The sequence below is a fragment of the Corapipo altera genome, unplaced genomic scaffold (genome assembly GCF_003945725.1).
Source record: "Corapipo altera isolate COAL_440 unplaced genomic scaffold, ASM394572v1 75, whole genome shotgun sequence".
Classification (NCBI taxonomy): domain Eukaryota; kingdom Metazoa; phylum Chordata; class Aves; order Passeriformes; family Pipridae; genus Corapipo; species Corapipo altera.
The window spans coordinates 14,527,172-14,545,709 of NW_020884887.1; the positions used below are offsets into that span (position 1 = coordinate 14,527,172).

At 46.1% G+C, this 18,538-nt stretch overlaps 1 protein-coding gene across 4 annotated transcripts in view; it reads right to left on the minus strand.

Annotated features, from left to right (window-relative positions):
• Positions 1-8,612: 8,612 nt before the first annotated feature.
• RAPGEF6 (Rap guanine nucleotide exchange factor 6) overlaps positions 8,613-18,538 on the minus strand; it is a 117,131-nt gene continuing 107,205 nt past the window's right edge. For all 4 annotated transcript variants that reach the window (XM_027643095.1, XM_027643093.1, XM_027643094.1 and 1 more), the window contains 3 exons: positions 18,024-18,535; positions 15,024-15,326; positions 8,613-13,314 (listed from right to left, as the gene is read on the minus strand). In XM_027643095.1, the coding sequence (XP_027498896.1) occupies positions 13,289-13,314; positions 15,024-15,326; positions 18,024-18,535 (841 nt within the window). In that variant the 3' untranslated portion in view covers positions 8,613-13,288. The remainder of the gene's footprint in view (positions 13,315-15,023; positions 15,327-18,023; positions 18,536-18,538) is intronic.

Here is an 18,538-nt window from a genome sequence, read left to right on the forward strand (position 1 = left end):
AGACAGAAATATTGCCATCAGTTATCCCAACCAGGCTGGAGGAAACCCAGACTGTCCCAGCTGCTCCTCTGGGGCACCCCCAGGACCAGACTATCCCAGTCCCCCCAGGGGCCCCACTCCACAGGCACCATGTCCTGGTGTTTTCCCTGGGCAGGAAAAGGGCAGTCAAAGTGTAGGATCAAAGGCAGCAGGAACTCACTGTGCTGGAGTGTTTAAATCCTGTGCTGACCCTCAATAATTCCTCAGGCTCCCAGCTGGGGAAGCAGAGGTGGGACGCTGTGGGACCAGTGCTCAGCTCCAGGGAATTCACTGGAAGGACCTTTTATAGAGACCTTTTATAGGGTCGTGAGCCTTCACCTGCAGCAAGACCTAGAGCCTGTCTTAGCTAATATCTGAATGACTTTAAGCTAAGGACTCACAGGGGTATGCAGGGCATGCTCCCACCCCAAATTAACCCCTCTCTTTTTCTGGGATGGCAGCACCCACATCTGATCCCTCTCTCACAACCTGCAGCTTCCCTTCTTTGATATTAACAAGAAGTTTAAATGTTCCAGGGCTCTTTTTCTTTCTTTTTTTTTTTTTTTGTAAAATTTATAAAATGCCAGTTGAAGTGCCACTCATGTTGAAAAGCTGCCTCTCTCTATCAAGGCTCCTTGGACTAAACACAACAATATAACAAACATTGGCCATTAATAATGGAGAAAAACACCCTCCCTGTGTGTTATTTTTCATCAGAATGATGTGTTATTAGTTTATAGATATATATTTTTTAGCTGAAGGCTTTTTTTGGCAGCAATTTGGCCTTCACAATAATGGACTTTACTGTATGTAAAGCCTCAGAAAAATTGTGGTTTTGAGAGAGGTTCGATAGTGAATGAATCTGGTTGGGAGAGGGAATTTGCTGTACAGTGAAATAGAAAAATAGTGCCATCTTTTGGGCTGAATGGCTTTGCCAGCATCATGCTGGGGGTCAAGAGCCCAAAACCACTGGCACATCAACAGTTGGATTTAGGTCTGGCTATTGCTCTCTCAGAAAGTCTTATTTTTTTCCTAAAATCACAATTAATTCTGGATTCAGTACATGTGCAAAGGAAAGAATGTTTGGCCTGGAGGTCAGGACTCTGCTCTTGGCTCTCCCTGCCATGACCAGCTGCATCCAGACTTTCACCTTACACATATAATTTTGCCCTGGGGTCTCACTTACCTGAGATTCCAGCTGTAAACCAAAAGACCAGGTACCATCACCACCTGAGCAGCATGGAAAGACTAACAGCCATTTTACAGGCATTTTCAGCAAACCTCACTCCTATTAAATACAGTCCAAAGTTTTGAATTCGGATTAATTCCAGTGCAAGGCTCTGAAGATCAGGGGAGAGAATTTGAGCCTCAGCTCTTCATTCAATTGTCAACTGATTAAGGGAACACACCACACTGGGATATTTTGCATTCATCTCATAAGGAGGAATGTAGCTTTTAATCAGTGTTTTTGTCTATACATCACCTTCTCCTTTCTGATCTCACAAATGAGAATCCTCAAATGCTGTTCTTTTTATCCCACGAAACAGACTTATTGGAACAATTTGGTAGATGTTTATTCACCTTACTGAGAAAAGGACCCACCTTGGAGCTCCTTCTTCAGAAAAATGAACATTACTCCACAGCCCTGCATCTCACAGTGTTAGTTTTGTTTCCTGGAGTCATACAGAAAACAATATCCCGGTTTTGTTCCAAATATCTGGAAGTTATTTGATGCAGAAAGAACCGTCGGTGAGGCAGCGCCCGGACGTGTCCCGCAATTAAGATCTCAAGTTATTGACTTCCCACCGACATCGGGAAGCCTATTAAATGCTGCTCTGGGCAATATGTATTTGACATTGTACAGGTGCACAACACGCTGGCAAAGCATCCAAAATGAATGAGAAAAGCCTGCAGAGCTGCACAAACCCCTCTGGCTGCGGGAGCGGGACGACGCTGCGCCACGATCCGGCAGCGAGGGGGAGGAAAACCTTTGTTCGCAGGCAGATGGCATCTATTGAAAGGCAGCAAGAACTCAAACAAATAAATATGTATTGCATTATGTAGATATACACATAGATACAGCTTGGAGACAAAACAGCTGAAGGACACAAGTCAACACATGTTCAACAGAGTCATTTCAGCTGCTGAGCTCAGGAGAGACGCTCACGTTCCTTGGGGAAAAAAGACATGTTCCATCCCAATTTCACTATCCAAACTTCCCTTTTTATGTAGGCTTCTATTATGCTGTTTCTTTAGGCATCAGGGTTAGTTTAGCTTTTTGGTGGAGTGTTTTCTTTTTCCTTTTACACAGATAAGCGCATACAGGGAGTTTCTTCTGACCTTGGAGACATTATGAGTAGCTTAGCAATCATCTCGGATTTTATTCAGGCTTTAAAAGTGAACAGGAGTGTTTGCACAGACATCACTGGGATTCAGAGCCGGCTTCCAAAATGTTTTTCCTATAAAGACTCTAATGACATTGTGCTGGTTTTACTACTGCTCCACTAAACCTTCTCACAACTGACACCAGACTTTTCTATCTGTAATGACTGTCATCTGCCAGCTCTACCCAACCTGATTATCTTGCTTAACCTTCACTTCCCAGCAATTAGCAAAAGCAATATTAAAATTGCTCCCCGGGCATTTGCTTCCCAAAGACAACAATTTAAAGCTTTAATACCACTAGTAGCTTTTAATAGAATAGCAATCAGAATAAATAAAATGCAAAAAGAAAGAGAGGAATCCCAGGCTGCATCAGTAATTTAACTATTTCAGGTATTGCACTTTTATCTGTTCTTTGTCTAGAACATGTCCAAGATCAAAATTTCTTTAAATATCTTTGAGAAGAGACAGCATTTAAAAACCAGCTACACTGGATTAAATGCATGATCTGGAATAAAATCATAAAGAACCCCTCTGTAAGCTCCACATTAGTTTTGTGCCACAGGATCTTTGTGCTCAACTCACCACCCATTTGAATTCCATGAATATGAGCATAAGAGGTGTTTCTTCTGGGGGGTGAAGAAAAGCCCAGATAGAGATTAAATGTTGTCCTGTTGCACAGCAAATATCATCAGCCTAAGTGGAAAAGGAGCTTCCTGTGGATCCTGGCCATAAGGCAAGCAAATTCCCTGCTGCTCGCAACAGATATTGCAATGTAGAAGGATTGCATCCTCTACCCAGGGCTTATTTCTCTAGGAATTTAGGAATCTCAATTCCCACGGGACTGGAAGGTATCTCTGCCCATGGCAAGGGGGTTGAAGGAGATGAACTTTAAGATCCCTTCCAACCCAAACCATTCTGTGATTCTATCCTAGAGTACAGGACAGAACACGGGTCAGCAAGGTGACCGGGCACTCCAGTGGAAATTGGTCCCAGCCTCTGCATCCATTGCCCAGCAGCTGGCAAGTCCAAGATTCCAGCATTTCCTTTTCACTTGTCAACGAGGCCACACGTGGCCCCATTCTCCCACAGCACTTAATATTCACCCTTGCAGCCCTGACACGGTGATGGAGCTCAGCAATTCCCGCCCCAGTGTTCTTCGATCCTTTGTGACGCACGGAACAACCGTGTCGGGCTCAGCGCTGTTTCCAAGCGCTCGAGCTGCCTGTCACTGAGTTATTGATCTGAAGGATTCCAGCTGGCCACACATCATTTGCCCACTGGAAAACCTGGCTGGCTATTGACACTCCCTGCATGGAGCCCGGGCTGCCGGGGGCACCCGCAGGGACGGAGCGGGCACCCCCCGGCCCTCAGCTGCTCACAGAGCAGTGCCAGCCCAACCCAGAGCCAGGGGCAGCACCACAGGCAGAGCTGGGTTAACAGGCACAGTGGGGTGTGCCCCTGCAGCCACTTTGCTTGTTTGACAGGACTGGATGAAACATTTAATGACGTCTGCAAGTCATTCACGTTCGCGTTACTCGTGTAAACACCTGGTATCAAACCACAGACCACTGCGCTGAACTGCTTGAAATGCCAGCTCAGCCACCTGTGGAATAATAATTCAGATTAAATAAATTAGCCCAGCACGTTTCTAGTGCTCCCCACCTTTGCTGCAGTGGGCTCTGCCCATAGTGGATGGGTGAGGTGCCAGACTGCAGGTTGGGGTCCTTTATTCCCAGGGAATAACAAATGCTGCAAATAAAACACACCCCACAGCTCCAGGGCTGCGCTGCACATTTAATGCCCTGTGAGGGTTCAGCTCACTCCTTCCAGGGTGACATTCATGCATTCCAACAACCCAAGGCACCCAACAGCAGGTGCCAGCACCATCATCCCTGTTCCCAGAGCTCCCTCTGGCCACGGCTGACATTTCCACATGGCAGGAAAGGGCAGGGGTGAGAGAAGCATCAGCTACTGAATCTCTTGGCACGTATTTTCCCTGGGCTTGAGGAGGAGAGCCAGGGCCACACTGAGCCTTTTTAACTGGCTAATTTCCAAATGACCAGGTTTCTGCACCTTTGAAAACCCCACTGCCACCAAAGGCCAGGTTTTTAAACTGTATAATTTCCTGACAATTATGTTGTTTTTAATATCTGCTCAGTCACAAAACTCTCTCCAACGTAGCAAAGGTTTTACAGCAAAGTCAGGTGATGGAGCACCATCCTCTTCATCCCTCACCCACGATGGCACAGCCTCCTCCAGAGACAGGACAGCAGGAATCCAACAGCTTCCTTAACTTCTGCTGCTGCTTTCGTTTTGAAAACATTGCTTTGCTGATGGTGCACGAGGTGCTGTAACAGTGCAGCACTGTTCAATCAGTGGGGGCAAAGCCACAGTCCCCTGTGATGGACACCAAGGGAGCCCAGGTGAGGTCATGGTTTCACCCCCAAGCAGCTTCTGCATGTCCTTGGTTATTTGTTTGTTCTTGATGCCAAATGTATTGCTGGAAAAAAAAAAAAAAAGAACGGCCTTGTTTAGAAGTCACACCTCCAATTACATTTAATTACTGCTGCTGTAAAATCGAGGGTGACTTCCATTAAATTTAATTACTTCCCTCTGCAGACAGTGAAGGCAAATGGTCAAGGTATCTCCCAGGCTGCTTGGTGAGAGACACAGAGTCAGGGTAGAGGGTGCTGGGGGTGAAGAAAGGCCCTGGGTGAAGTGATGACCTGTGCAGGGAGCACAAAGCCTGCCCAGGCACTGCAGCCTGGCAGAGGCACCAAGACAAAGCTGCAGAGGCAAGAAGAGTTCTCAGCATCCCACCATGAGATGGCTGGAAAATCAACAACAAATCCACCTGAACAGCACCTGTGGGGTGCCAGGGGCATCCAATCACTGGGTGTTGCTGCTCCCCAAAACCTCTGAAACCCTCAGTGCTTGCAGGAGCAGCCTGGGGAGCCAACACTGGGATGGAAACCTGCACAGCACCTCCCATAAAAAGCTCATAAGGCTCATCCAGTTCCACCCCTTGCCATGGGCAGGGACACCTTCCACTAGCCCAGGTTGTTCCAAGCCCTGTCCAATCTGGCCTTGGACACTTCCAGGGATCCAGGGGCAGCCACAGCTTCTCTGGGCAACCTATGCCAGGGCCTCCCCACCCTCACAGGGAAGAATTCCTTCCTAAAAGCAGGTCCTTCATCACTCCTTTCGTTCTCCAAGCAGAAGCCCACCACGAGACCTTCCCCTCCATCAGCTTCACTACTAACACAGAAAATAAAATGAGAGGAGTCATCACTTTGCAGCCAAGGATTAGTGCTGTATGTGCTTAAAACACACTGAGGGGAGGCAAGGTGTGCTCACAGTCCTGGGCAAGCAGACCATGAAAGCCTCCATCAACTGCTGATATCCCAGAAAGGCTTTTCCCAGGTTTGCATCAGGCTTCCCCTTACCTTTCCCTGAGGACAGGTAAAACATTGGCACCTTCCTGCAAGGGTCATCTCCCTCTGTGAGTTTGGCCATGCACTGGCATCCTGCTGAACACCCACTTGGACTGCTGCTGCTCCACCATCCCCAGGACCACCACACTGTGGAGCTGCTCAATCCAAGTCATGTTTACTGGCAAATGAATTTGATTTAATAATAAACTTGATGATGCCTAACTGATAGATCTAAAAATAAGCCAGTTATCTGACACTCAGCTCTGATCCTTAAACAGATGTTTGAGGATATAAAATTATGTTGTGAGCTTTGAAACTGCAGATACAATTACAACTTTCATCTTTATTGCTGCTCATAAGTGTTAAATGCAACTACATCTACATTGGAACTTCACTTATTACCATATTTCTTCCTCTCTCCCAAGCCAAGGCTGACTTGCAGCACTGTCACACTGGTAATTACTCTCCTCCTCTGACAAACTCAGGGGAACGAACAGAAATCTTTGTGGAGCCCATTTAACATTCATCTCGTACAAACAACTCGGTTCTTCCTGCGTTTCCAGGAGCGTTGGCTCACACAGAAAAATAATTCAGGGCAATACCCTGGGGAAAGACATTGTGCTTTTCAGCTGATGGGCTGTGGGAATTCAGCATCAGGAGCCAGAGCAGCCCAGTGCTGACGAGAGCCAGGGGCAGGTTAAATCAATATGGATCTTCATTTCCTTCCCACTTCTTTTTTTTTTTTTTTTAAGAATTCTTTTTATAGTTTGTGTTCTCAAGGTTTTCACAGCAACAAGAGCTGCTTTACATCCCTCCCCCACCACCAAAATGTCATCAGTTCATGTCATTGTGAGCCTCCAGGACCTGGATCTTCAGGAAAGCTAAAAATACGGCAAATTCTGGGTCAAACCACAACAGCTGATGCCACAGCCTGAAAGCAAATGGTGCAAACATCAGAGGCTCTAAGTACTCCTCCTGAATCGATGTTGGACAAGGAGAAATGTTTTATCTCCAGCCCCAAAAGTGCAGGAACTCAACCCAGAGGTCAGGGCGGTGCAGGGACAGGTTTCAGCCCTTGTGGTGCTTAACCATGGTCTCTGCAGCACATTTTACCCTCTTAACAAATGACAAGTAGCTGAAAGCACTGACTGACCCTGCCTGCAGAGCCCTCCTGGAATCCACAGCCTCCCCAAGGAAGACCTGGGGCTGTGACCCCACTGCCACCAGTGCAGCTCCTCCCTTATGGCAAAGAGCAAGCACATTTCCAGCAGGCAGCACCTGCTGGGTGAGCAACCTTCTGTGGGGGGACAGGGAATTCATCTCTCTTTTCATATTTGATTTGGAGGGACAATTCTTAACTTCTCCACGAGCATGTAACACATGGCATTGCTGCAGTCTTACAGGCAGTTGCTAATTCTCCCCAATAAAACTGGGTTGATAGTGGCTCTCCAGAAAATCAGGAAAAGTCCCCAGGGAATACACTCAAGTTTAGGTCAGCAGCTGTTTGATGCCCTGAGTGCTGCTTCAGGAGCCCTCGAGCACAGGGAGTGTGAAGCTCACACCACTCCAACAACAGCAGGTCTAATCCAAAGGCTTGAACGTGGGATGTGAGGATGGGGAGTGATGCTGAACATTATATGTTATGTTCTCACCACGTGGTAAGCTAAGGAAGGTAAAAGAGAAGACCAAAATCCAAGTAACTCACTAAGCAGATTGCTTGCTAATGGAACTGCTTCTTCTCAATTTGATTTTACACAAGGAGTTTGATTTTACACAAGGAGTTGCTGGCTGCAGCCTGGCCATCCTGGCACTGCACTTCCCAACCCGAGTGCCGCCTGCTGCCTTCACACACTGTTCCACCACCTGCTGATGCTTCTGCCACCAGCAGCAGCACTTCACAACCTCCCCCAGCACAGTGCTGAGGGCCTGAAGACAGATGGAGAGCTGTGCAGAAGGCACACAGCTCCCCCAGGGTAGGATAAATGTTATGGATGAAAAGGGATCATCCAGGCACGTGAGGAGCAAATCTGAACCAGCCCTGGAGAGACCTGCCCAGCCCCTGTGTCCTCCTGCACTGCACGGCTTTGGGAGCCACAGTGTCCCTGCAGACACTGCCCAGGGCAGCCCACGGCCCCAGAGCAACAGGTGGAACCCAAAATGTCCCCAGTGCCACCCAGCAGGGTGATGGGTGCTGGCTGAGCACGGCAGGGATGGACCTGCCCAGCTCACAAACCACGGGCAATGCTGGCCTCTTGTGGCAGCTCTGCCTTCCTTCTCTCACAAGAATTTAAAATCCTAACCACCTCCCAGAAACTGCCCGAAGTCAAAGATTCCTGAGGACAAAAGCAGGGTGGTTTTGAAGGAGGCTCTGGGAACAAGGCCAGGCTGGTGTGATGGAAGGTGTCCCTGGAACCACATCAGCTTTGAGGTCCCTCCCCACACAAACCAGCCTGTGGTTCTGTGGTTCTAAACCTGAAAAGCCCCACTGGGGGGAATAAGGTGGTGAAGATGAGGCTCAGCTCTCACCTGACCAGGCAGAACGTGTGTGGCCACATCCCCACGTACAGGTAGGTCCAGGGAGGGAGGAAAATGCCATTTGCACTGGGGGAGAAAAGGACAAGAAGCTGCAGATTCTGCTTGCCAGCACATAACCCTTACACAAGTGTCCTGCTCCCTAAAAAACATGTATTTCTCCATAACATTCCCACATAGCTTACCCTTTTGGATCTCTGCCCCATCCTCCACTGAATGCCAGAAAAGAGCTGCTAAAAACAATTAATATATGTAGATTGTTTATTGATTCCAACATATTAATAGATTGGATAATAAACAGTACTTTTAAACATTCTCTTAACCAAAAATATAACAAATATTTACAATCACTCAGTAAAAATACAAAAAGCATACAGAGGCACTGTCTTTCTAAAAGACATAAGTGTAAGAGGTATCAAAAAATAGGAGACAAACATTGCTTGTTACAGAATACTTTACAATCACTGACTTGTGCAGTACAATTGCTATTGGAATATCATTACATCTGTGCAGTTTTGCCAATATGCTCACATATTTAGAATTTAATTAATACCAAGCTAAACTGCATTCCAGGTATATCAAAAATAAAGGTAAAACAAAAGCACAACAAAAGCAAAAGCTGGGTTGGGAATTCAAGGTAAGATTACCCTCTATACAAGCGCTCTAAAATATAATGTGTAAAGCTTTTCTAAAGAGAAAGTATCCCTTTTTTCTTGTCTTTTTGCAAAGGCAGTGGTAAGTTCATCCTTTAAAAATTCTACTGTTTTATAAAAACTTGAATGACAGGGTCGTATTTCCACTGTTGTCTGCAATAAAATTACGTGGGAGGTGATGAAAGAGGTTTCGCAACCCCCGATGCCCCACAGGCTCCTCTGGAAGTGGCACTGCTGGCAGGTCCAGCCCTGGGGACACCCTGTGCCCCTGGCAGTGCCAGCAGCCCCAGCACACCCCATCCCAGCTCTGAGCAGCTCCCACTGAGCCATCACTCACCCTGGACCACAGAAAGAACCTGCTGAGCTGGAAGGCCCCCACCAGGACTGAGCCCAACCCCTGGCCCTGCCCAGGACACCCCAAAAGTCACACCCTGTGCCTGAGTGTTGTTCAAACGCTCCTGGAGCTCTGCCAGGCTTGTGCTGTGCCCACTGCCCTGGGGAGCCTGTTCTGTGCCCAGCCACCCTGTAGGTGACAGACCTTTTCCTGATCTCTAACCTACCCCTGCCCTGACTCAGCTCCAGCCGTTCCCTCCAGCCCTGTCACTGCTCTTGGGAGCCAAGAGATCTGTACCTGCCCCTCAGGAGGATGCTGAAGACCCCAAAGAGGTGTCCCCTCGGTCTCCTCCAGCTGAAGAAACCAAGTGCCCTCAGCTGCTCCTCACAGAGCCCCTGCAGACCCTTCACCATCCTCATGGCCTCCTTTGGGTGCTCTCTCACAGCTTAATGTCTTTTTTATATTGTAGTGCCCAAAACTGCACACAGGACTCAAGGTGAGGCTCCTTCTACAACTCCTTATCTGAGCCAAGGCAAAAATAAGGAGCCACTGTTGGCAAGCACCCAAAATTTGTCCACACTGTAAAAATGTGAACTGCAAACATCCACAGTCATTGCCTCTTCATTCTTCTGTGTATCTGGGAGATGAACCTGGTGCTCAGAGGCTCAGTGATCTCATTTTACCCATTTTTTTGTAACTGGAGAGGCCAAATCAGTTCTACTGAACCACACTGCTTTCTCAGGAGTCAGCTGGAAGTTTTTTACAACGAAATAACGTGTGCTTAAATCACAGGAATCTGAAACACATCTTTCACCCACAGGTCAAGAGCAAACAACGAGCAGGAAGGGAGCAAACCCAGGGATGGCAGTGGAAGAACACGACGTGAGGCACCTGAACTGTTCACCACCCCCAGAGCCCGAGCTAGAGGAACCTGGCAGAGGGACCATGGCAGGGTCTGTGACCCAAAGACACCACTGGGGTAAAGGCAGTGCACAGCAGGCACTAACCACCACTTTAAGTCTGTCTGAATCACCAAAAAAAGGGATAGTGTCTCTTCAAAGCCACAGCAGACACACTACATTTGGTACATTTGGCTCTCGGCCCTGATCAATGTGATCGGTCGAGGTAAAAACAAACAAACAAACAGAAAGCCCAGCAAGGAGCAGCAGAGAAGCCACACTGTGCAAGGCAGGAGGAGCAGGAGTAGCTCATCTGTCCATGGTTTATGCATGATTTATGTACACCAGCTGTATTGGCTATTAGGAAAATATGATTAGCAAGACTTTCAACTCATTTCAGAACTTTTCAGTGTGCTGCCAAGCCCTGTGGAACAGAGTGAGGCTGTTGATGTGCAAACACCACGTCTGGATGGGTGATTTATTCAGCTGCTCTTGCTGACTGCCAGAGGAGACCCCGACCCCGCTCCCCCAAGGGGCTTCCCTGTGTCCTCAAAGGCAGCACTATTGGGTTCTGGGGGAAAAGGAAGCCACTCTAGTAGCCCTCACCCCTTATACTTTTGTTCAACAGGCTGAAATCAGCTCAGCTCACCCCCCTGGAGGCCGTGGAACCGTGTGGTTTGATTTACCTGGCACAACGCAGCCCATTTCCTGGCGGAACACGCAGCCTGTCGTTTCCATGTGCTGACAGTGGGATGGCTCAGACCTGGATTTACATCCCACAGAAACAGCAGTTTAACAGCTCTATTATCAATATTCCATGTGCTGGAAACACTTGCTCTGCCCTGCTTTGCTTTGACACTTGCATTAATCTTTAGTCATTAAGGCCTGGGCAGGTTCATTATATTCATTAAGGCCCCGAAAAAGCAAAATGCATTTATTATGCTATACCTCAAGTGGACTTTAATACATTTTTTCCAACCATTTGCTTCTCGGATACTTGTGCCAAAAAGTCATACAGCCAACCAATCAGCTCTAAATTAGGCATCCCCTCCTCAGCATCACTGTTCATTAACACCTCCCCAATTCCGATCCGTACAGGGACATTCCAGGTGACGTTGGACCTGGCACTGCTCCCAGTGCACACACAGGCTGGGTCACACACACCCACCTGGCTGCACCAGCCCCAAGCTGCTATGGGGAAAGCACATCAAAGGCTTTGGGTTGTTTTTGGTACTTGTGGCATTTTCCAAAAGTGTTGCATTCACCTTGCACCCCTGCACACATACAGGTAAAAGAAAAAAACCCTTAAAGCTCTTCACGACTATGGATATAGAAATCAGTTTTGAGGCACTGTAAAAATGACAAACATCATCTTTCTAGCTTAGGCTGTAAACATCACAACAAAGATTTACAATTAAATGTTTAAATACATATTCACACATTCATGTCTGATTTTAACACTAGAATGGGGTGTCATGTGCAGAAAGAAAGAGAGAGAAAGGAAAAAGAAAGGAAAAAGAAAGGAAAAAGAAAGGAAAAAAAGAAAGAAAAAAAGAAAGAAAAAAGAAATTAAAAAAAAGAAAGAAAGAAAAAAGAAAGGAAAAAAAAAAAGAGAAAGAAGGAAAAGAACCTGCAGGTATTTCCAGTTCTACCCCTCTGAGCTCTGGCTGGCTAAAAGCAAAATCAAAGAAGCAATTTTTTTGACCATAGTCAAACTAGAGGATCATGGGTTAATACTGGCTGGCTGTAAGTCAAACTCTCATTGACATCAACACCACCAGGATTTTTAACTAGGATTTAAAATAAAATGGTTTGAGATCATCTGTATTTAAAAAACCACAGGGTTTTTTAACCCATCATAAAATGCATTATGCTCTTATTTAAGCATTATGCCATTTAATATTCAGTTTCACAAATTTTACTGTGAAATGTAGGTGATTTATAATTCTTTTTTTTTTTTCCAAAGATAACCTTTGCACCTAAATCCTGTGCAACTCTGGGAAAAGGCCAGGACGTGTGGGATGATCTTAAAAAACCCACAACACACGGCTGAGTTCTGGTTTTTAGAACATGTTTTGCATGTTGAACTCCGCAGGGCAAAACCTGGTTAAAGCTCTTTTGGGAAAGCTTCAGACCCCCCCAAAATGCTCCCCAAGAGCTTCCACATTGCAAAGGTTCCTGAACAGGGGAGGAGAGCACCAACTGTTGCCTTAGTTGGCTGGCAGCCACAATAATTCCAGAAATCCTTGGAGGGCAGGAGGTTTCTGCTGGGTCCACGTGGGAGGGGAGCAGGGCCTGACACCCACTGCTCTGCAGGGCTTTGGGCTCCATTTATATTAAATCTAAACCCACTCTAAAATCCATGGATTTCTGCACCTGGTAATGGCCCACTTGTAGTTTTCTGTGTTTATTTTGAGAGCACAACAGTGGATGTGTAGCTAATTTACCGTCACATTGACTAAACATTTATATTAGCCAACCAGAGCACTCCCAACACAAATAAAAGGAAATTCCCATTTAAAAAAAAATTTAAATTAATAAATTATTTTCAGATACTTCAGCAATGTCCTTTGCTTTTGCTGACATTTTGATATAATTTTTTTTTTTTCGAAGTTCATAAAATAACACTCTCAGATTTCTAATGGTCATGTAGAAAATAAGGACAATGGAAAACTACCAAAGGATTACATGGTATCATACAGAAGAATGCTTTTGAGTTTCAAGTGGTGGTGACAACTGGTCCTCCCCATGCACCAAGCTCAGTCCATCTCTGGGTACCAGTGCTGGTATCCGGGCAGTCAGCACACTCCTGGAATGTGACTTTCTATCTCCCAGGCAGAAGGAGCTTGCTTAGGGGGTGGCAGAGTGAAGGAGGGCGTAGAGAGGAGAATCCAACCCGTTCCATCTCGTCCAGGACAGGGGCAAAGGTCTGAGGTCAGTAGCAGCAAGTCGTTAGCGGTCGCTAACAGAACCACGAGGTCCTTGTCCCCACATCCCTCGGGCTGAGAGTGGTTCACACAAACAGCCCAATGCTTAAACTGCTGATACTTGTTCATCTTCTGCAAAACAAGAGAAGAGACAGGGTCAGTTATTGCAGCAGTGCCCACAGAGCAGCCCCCAGTGACGTGACCACAGTGGGTCTGGGACGACTCCACCCCTTCAGCAGCGTGTTCTCACTGTCTTTATCACTGATCACTCCAGATTCCACAGCACCATTTATCAAATCCTCAATCACAGAATGGCTCAAGTTGGAAGGGACCTTATAGAATCCTATTCCAACCCCCTGCCCTGGGCAGGGACACCTTCCACCAGCCCAGGTTGCTCCAAGCCCCGTCCAACCTGGCCTGGGACACTCCCAGGGATGGGGCAGCCACAGCTTCTGCAGTCTGAGGTATGATCACCACACGATAAAGACATATTGCAAACCAGAAAATCCCAGATCCTCCAAGAATTACCAGCATGCAGATCCTAACAGGGCAAAAGCTATGGATTTGGGAGAAAAGCCAGCAAATTTCCATGCAGTGAGCATTTTATCCCAAAAAAAATTAACCAAGCACTTTAAAAATAGTAAAGTAGGTGTCTCTAAAAGTGTATGGTTAAATTTATCTTAGAAAAATTGGGATTAAAATGTTTGAAGCAATTGCTTCCTTATTTTTACATCAAAAACACAACTGAACTAATGCTGGGCAATTTTATGTTTACTGTAAGTTTGAACCATGGTACTAATATATATGTTAAATACTGTTCAGATATTTTAAAGGGCCAAGATACAATCATTTTGCATCAGAAATTGTTTTAATCTAAATCCTGGCTCATTTTAAACCAGACTGAAATGGAAGGAAATGATCAAACATTCTAATAAAAAATGAGTTCACTATCAAAGGGTACAGAGAGATCACATCGGTGCACAGGTATTAAAAGCAAATCAGCATATAAACAATTAAGTAGAAATTCCCCTGCCCTGAAGTTAGTTTTGACACAATTTAAGAGCAGTCTTTATCAGAAAACCCTCTCACATTTTGGTCACCCCATAGATGCTGTGCTTGGCAGCACTGGCTGTTGCTTCAAACAAGATCATAAAAAAACTGAACTGGAAGAGACACTGTCAGGTCAAGTTGGGCAGAGAACCCAGGTTTCATCAAATGCACTTTTCAAAAGAATAGAAGTTCACTATTATTTTGTTCAACATTTTTAAACTTGATCTCCAAAAATATCTGTTGAGGCATAAGGCAGCTCAATGCCAGCACACATGAATGAAAGGAGTTCACCAAATCCAAAGCACTCAGGACATCATCCTGATCCCAGCCTAAACCACTGGGACATCACTTAATCAATCCAGAGAGGCTGGAGTTTTTCCACATGTAATTTGTAGCCCATCAGTGTCCCTTCACTGTTTGAGAGGGGACAGATTTTAAAGACAAAAAAAAAAGAATAAAACTACATGTCCATGCTCTGAAGTGTCTCAGTTGTACTTTGGAAGATCTTATATGTATATTTATATATTTATTTATTTATTTATATATCATTTAGAATCTGTTCAGTGCCAACATGCTTTTTCTGAAGGGAAGGCATTCTTTTTGATTTAAACCTGTATATACATGCACACAGCCCTGCATGATATACACAGCTGTGCATGTGCACGCAGCCATGCAAACACTCCTGTATGTTCCGAGATTAATCGAGTTTTAATCTCCAAGAATGACCCAAGAGAAAGCCCGGAAGGTGGTTGTGAGCCCAGATTCCCCAGCAGTTGAGGTGTTGCACATACCATCCTCTTCACTATCTGCGTCAGGCATATCTGCTAGTTTGGGGCTGGACGGCTGCCGGCCGTGCCACTGGGGCATCCTCGAGGAGAGACAGTCACCACCCAGAGGAGCTGCTGGAAGTCTAGAGAGGTCACTGTGCAGCATCTTTGACCTCTGCACTGCCACACTATAGTCTGGAGGTTTGAGGTGTGGGTGGTGGGGCGATCCTTCCTTTATGTCCGCTAAAGAAATCCCCATATATCCCGGAGGGGTGGGCGGTGGCTCCCTATACCTATCGTCCTTCTTAGGTGAGGTGACACAGTACACTGGCACAAGAAATAAGCAATGGAAATGTTAAAGAAGAAAACAAAGGAAACAAAACGTTAAAAAATCATGAAATGTTACAATGGCAAAACAGAAACTGATAACAAAACGCAAATGCGGAAACACCGGTTATAACGACAGCAGCAGGTATTTGTGCTTTCATTTCTGCTTTCTGCTTATTTATGAAGTCAGAGTAGCAAAAGAACCCAAGAACTCCTTAGGTGAGATGCCAATTGAGTGGAAACAGGACTATAGGCTTCTCTGCATTCAGACTGCAATTAACAGCTGTCATTAGAGTCCCCAGTCCTGCAGCCCCACTGCATCCCAGGGTAAGTCCCCACTCCTGCAGGCCACTTTGCACAGCAAGAACTGCTGGTTGACTTCCAACATCCACTCCATCACCCAAAACAGAGGTCAGTGGCTTAACAGAAACTCATTAGAATAAAATATCACTGTATCAACTGATGTGTATAAAGACATGAAACTATACAGCTATGCTATGGGAATAAAGAAAGTCAGTAGCACATAAAACTGCTCCTGTGAGGCAAAAGGTGTATGAGCCTGCATTCATTATTTTATCTTTTCCAACAGTTAATAATGGCTTATCCCATCCACACTTTTAATGTCTTTTTTTTTTTTTGGCTTTGTTTTCTTCTATACCCTTATCTTAAAACTATATTGTCTGTTTACAAGTAAGAAACAACCTGGAACAGTCATGGAAACAGCCTTTGGAAAGGCTGCATTACACCTTGTGCAGTCATGAAAAGGCTCCAGTCAGTAGTATCTATTTGCAATGTCCATGCCACGTAATTCATCTTCTCCCTTCCTGCCCTGTTCAGGTCCCAAAGGCTCTCAAACCAAAATTCAAATTTTCTCAAGTTGCCTCCCCTCCCTCCCAGCCCAGGTCTGGGGCTCATGTGCATGTTAAATTGGGCTCCTTCCATGGACATGTTGCAACAGGAGAGTTTCCAAGCCAGGATAATTTTTAAAGTCTGTTAGTTGAGTGAATTTGCATTCTTCCTGTGGATTCATTTTAAACAGTGCACATTCATTATTTTAATTTATTTCAGCAACTGTAATAGTTTCTTATCTTAGAAAAATGGGAAGGGATGAAAAATAAAGGAGTATTTCCTATTGTGTTGTAGACTTGTGAGATTTTAGTATCAGCTGGTTCATGGCTGGTTCATACTTGGGCTGATAGTAAAATAACCCAAAACCAAATTCAGTCAGTCTGGGATTTAGCAGATACACATGGGTACAGGAAGAGATTCATACAGCTGAATTACAGGATTTATTTGCACTGAACTCGCACTGAAGGGGGTCTCTATGAGAAAGCAGGGGAAGGGAAGGGCTGGGCACTCTGAGCAGACCCTCAACCTTCAGTCTTGGTTGGATTTGCAGGAGGGCTGATGAGGGTGGGTGTGTTCTCCTTCAAAGGAGAAAGCTTCAGGCTCTCTAGAGCTGACCTTTAGTCTACTGCAGTAACAAAAGAATAACGTGTCCCTCTGTCAAGTTCCAGTTCATAACATTTTACAAACGGTGAAATAAAGTGAAAATATCTTTGGCATACTGTGTGATGGTGAACAGCTCACAGATCTGCAGCTGCAAACAGGGAATTGTCTCTGCCTGTATCAGATCTTCCTCAAGCAGACACACACGTGCTGAGGGCTCCTCACCAGCACAGGGGGATTGGACATGGAATGAAAAAGGCAGCAAAGAGCTGTGAGCAAAGACAGTGTGTCCTGAACAGTGGACATGCCATCTCCTGAAACAGGCCATGAGCAGCTCTGGCAGGCTGTGAGGGCAGAGCACAGGCACAGCACTGAGCTGGGAGCACATTTCCTGCAAGGCTCCACCATGAGTTCTTCTCCAAAGCCAAGGAGGAGGAACACAATCCAAGACCTCTGCCCTACATGCCATGTTTGTTGAGGCAATTACCTTTGATAACACAACCCCCTCCAGCAATCCAGTCAGTAATTAAACTGCATTTCAGCTGCATCCTTGACTTACAGTCTTAGAAAGCTTTGCATTCCATGTTTTATCTTGTTGCTAACCCAGTTCCTTTAGTTTTGGCTGCTGAACTCACTAGGCCAGGGGTAGAACATCTTGCTCGATAGAACTATGCATATCTGAAAGTTTTAAGTTTTCCTCCTTTCATATGTAGCCAAACTGCAGCTGTATAATCAAATAAATGGCAGTTTAAAATAGCAAAGGCAAGAAAGGAATCTGCTTTGCCCTTGAGCTTCCAGAGACCAAAGCCCTGTGGATGAAAGCTGCCCCAGAGGGGCAGGTGAGCTCCACAGCACTCAGTCATGCTCTTCCCTCTGGGTTCCTGGGAAGTCTGTATCATAAGGAGCATGGGATCACTGCTCCTTGTCAGGGGAACATCTACAGTGATGAGTACACTTCCAAAAAAAAGCAAAAAGCCACACTACAGAGAGGACCTGCCTGTCATTTTCCTGAAGACAGCTCTCCCGCAGCCTCACGGAGTGATGGGGAAGTGTGCTCGTTTATTGTCTCTAAATTTGTAATGGTGGCTTGAAAACACACTGTGTGTGTAGTGTTCTGACTGCAACCCCGGGAGAAGCTGAATTTAACATGCCAGACAGCCCCAGACCTGCTGATGTCATTTCTTAACAACTTAATATCAAAATGAAAAACAGATGTAGCAGCTTCCATAAGCTGTTGGCTTGGCTTACCTATCAGGCCTTTTTCTGTACTGGAAGTAACAGTTTTGTAAGTTGTATCAGCGCCTGGCTTAGAGTCCAAAACCTCCGTCTGCTCGGCCGTGGAGTTCTCCAGCCCCCTGCGCTTAATTGTCCCATAGTTTGTCTCGTAGGTGTCTGACAGGGAGCTGGAGGAGGCCCAGCTCTGCCGGGACTGATCGAGCTCCACACTGGCTTTCGACTGCCTGTTGGCTTTGGAAAAGGCTTCGGAATACAAATAACCCTCCTCGGAGTAACAGTTTGTGGGATCCACTTCAGCTATAGGTCCGTCCAGCTGGGTGTGACGGTAGGAGTTGAGGAGATCCCAGCTCTTCTGGTTGGGGATGTTCTGGAAGTTGTCATGAGAACTACTGGAGCACGAAGTCCAGCTGCCCCGGCCGCTGTCGGCTGCCTCCACCGTGATGTGCTCGTGGGAGATCTCCTCGCTGCTCATGGAGGAGGTGAAAGCCATCCCTCTGATCAGGGCAGGCCTAGTGATCGACCAGCTG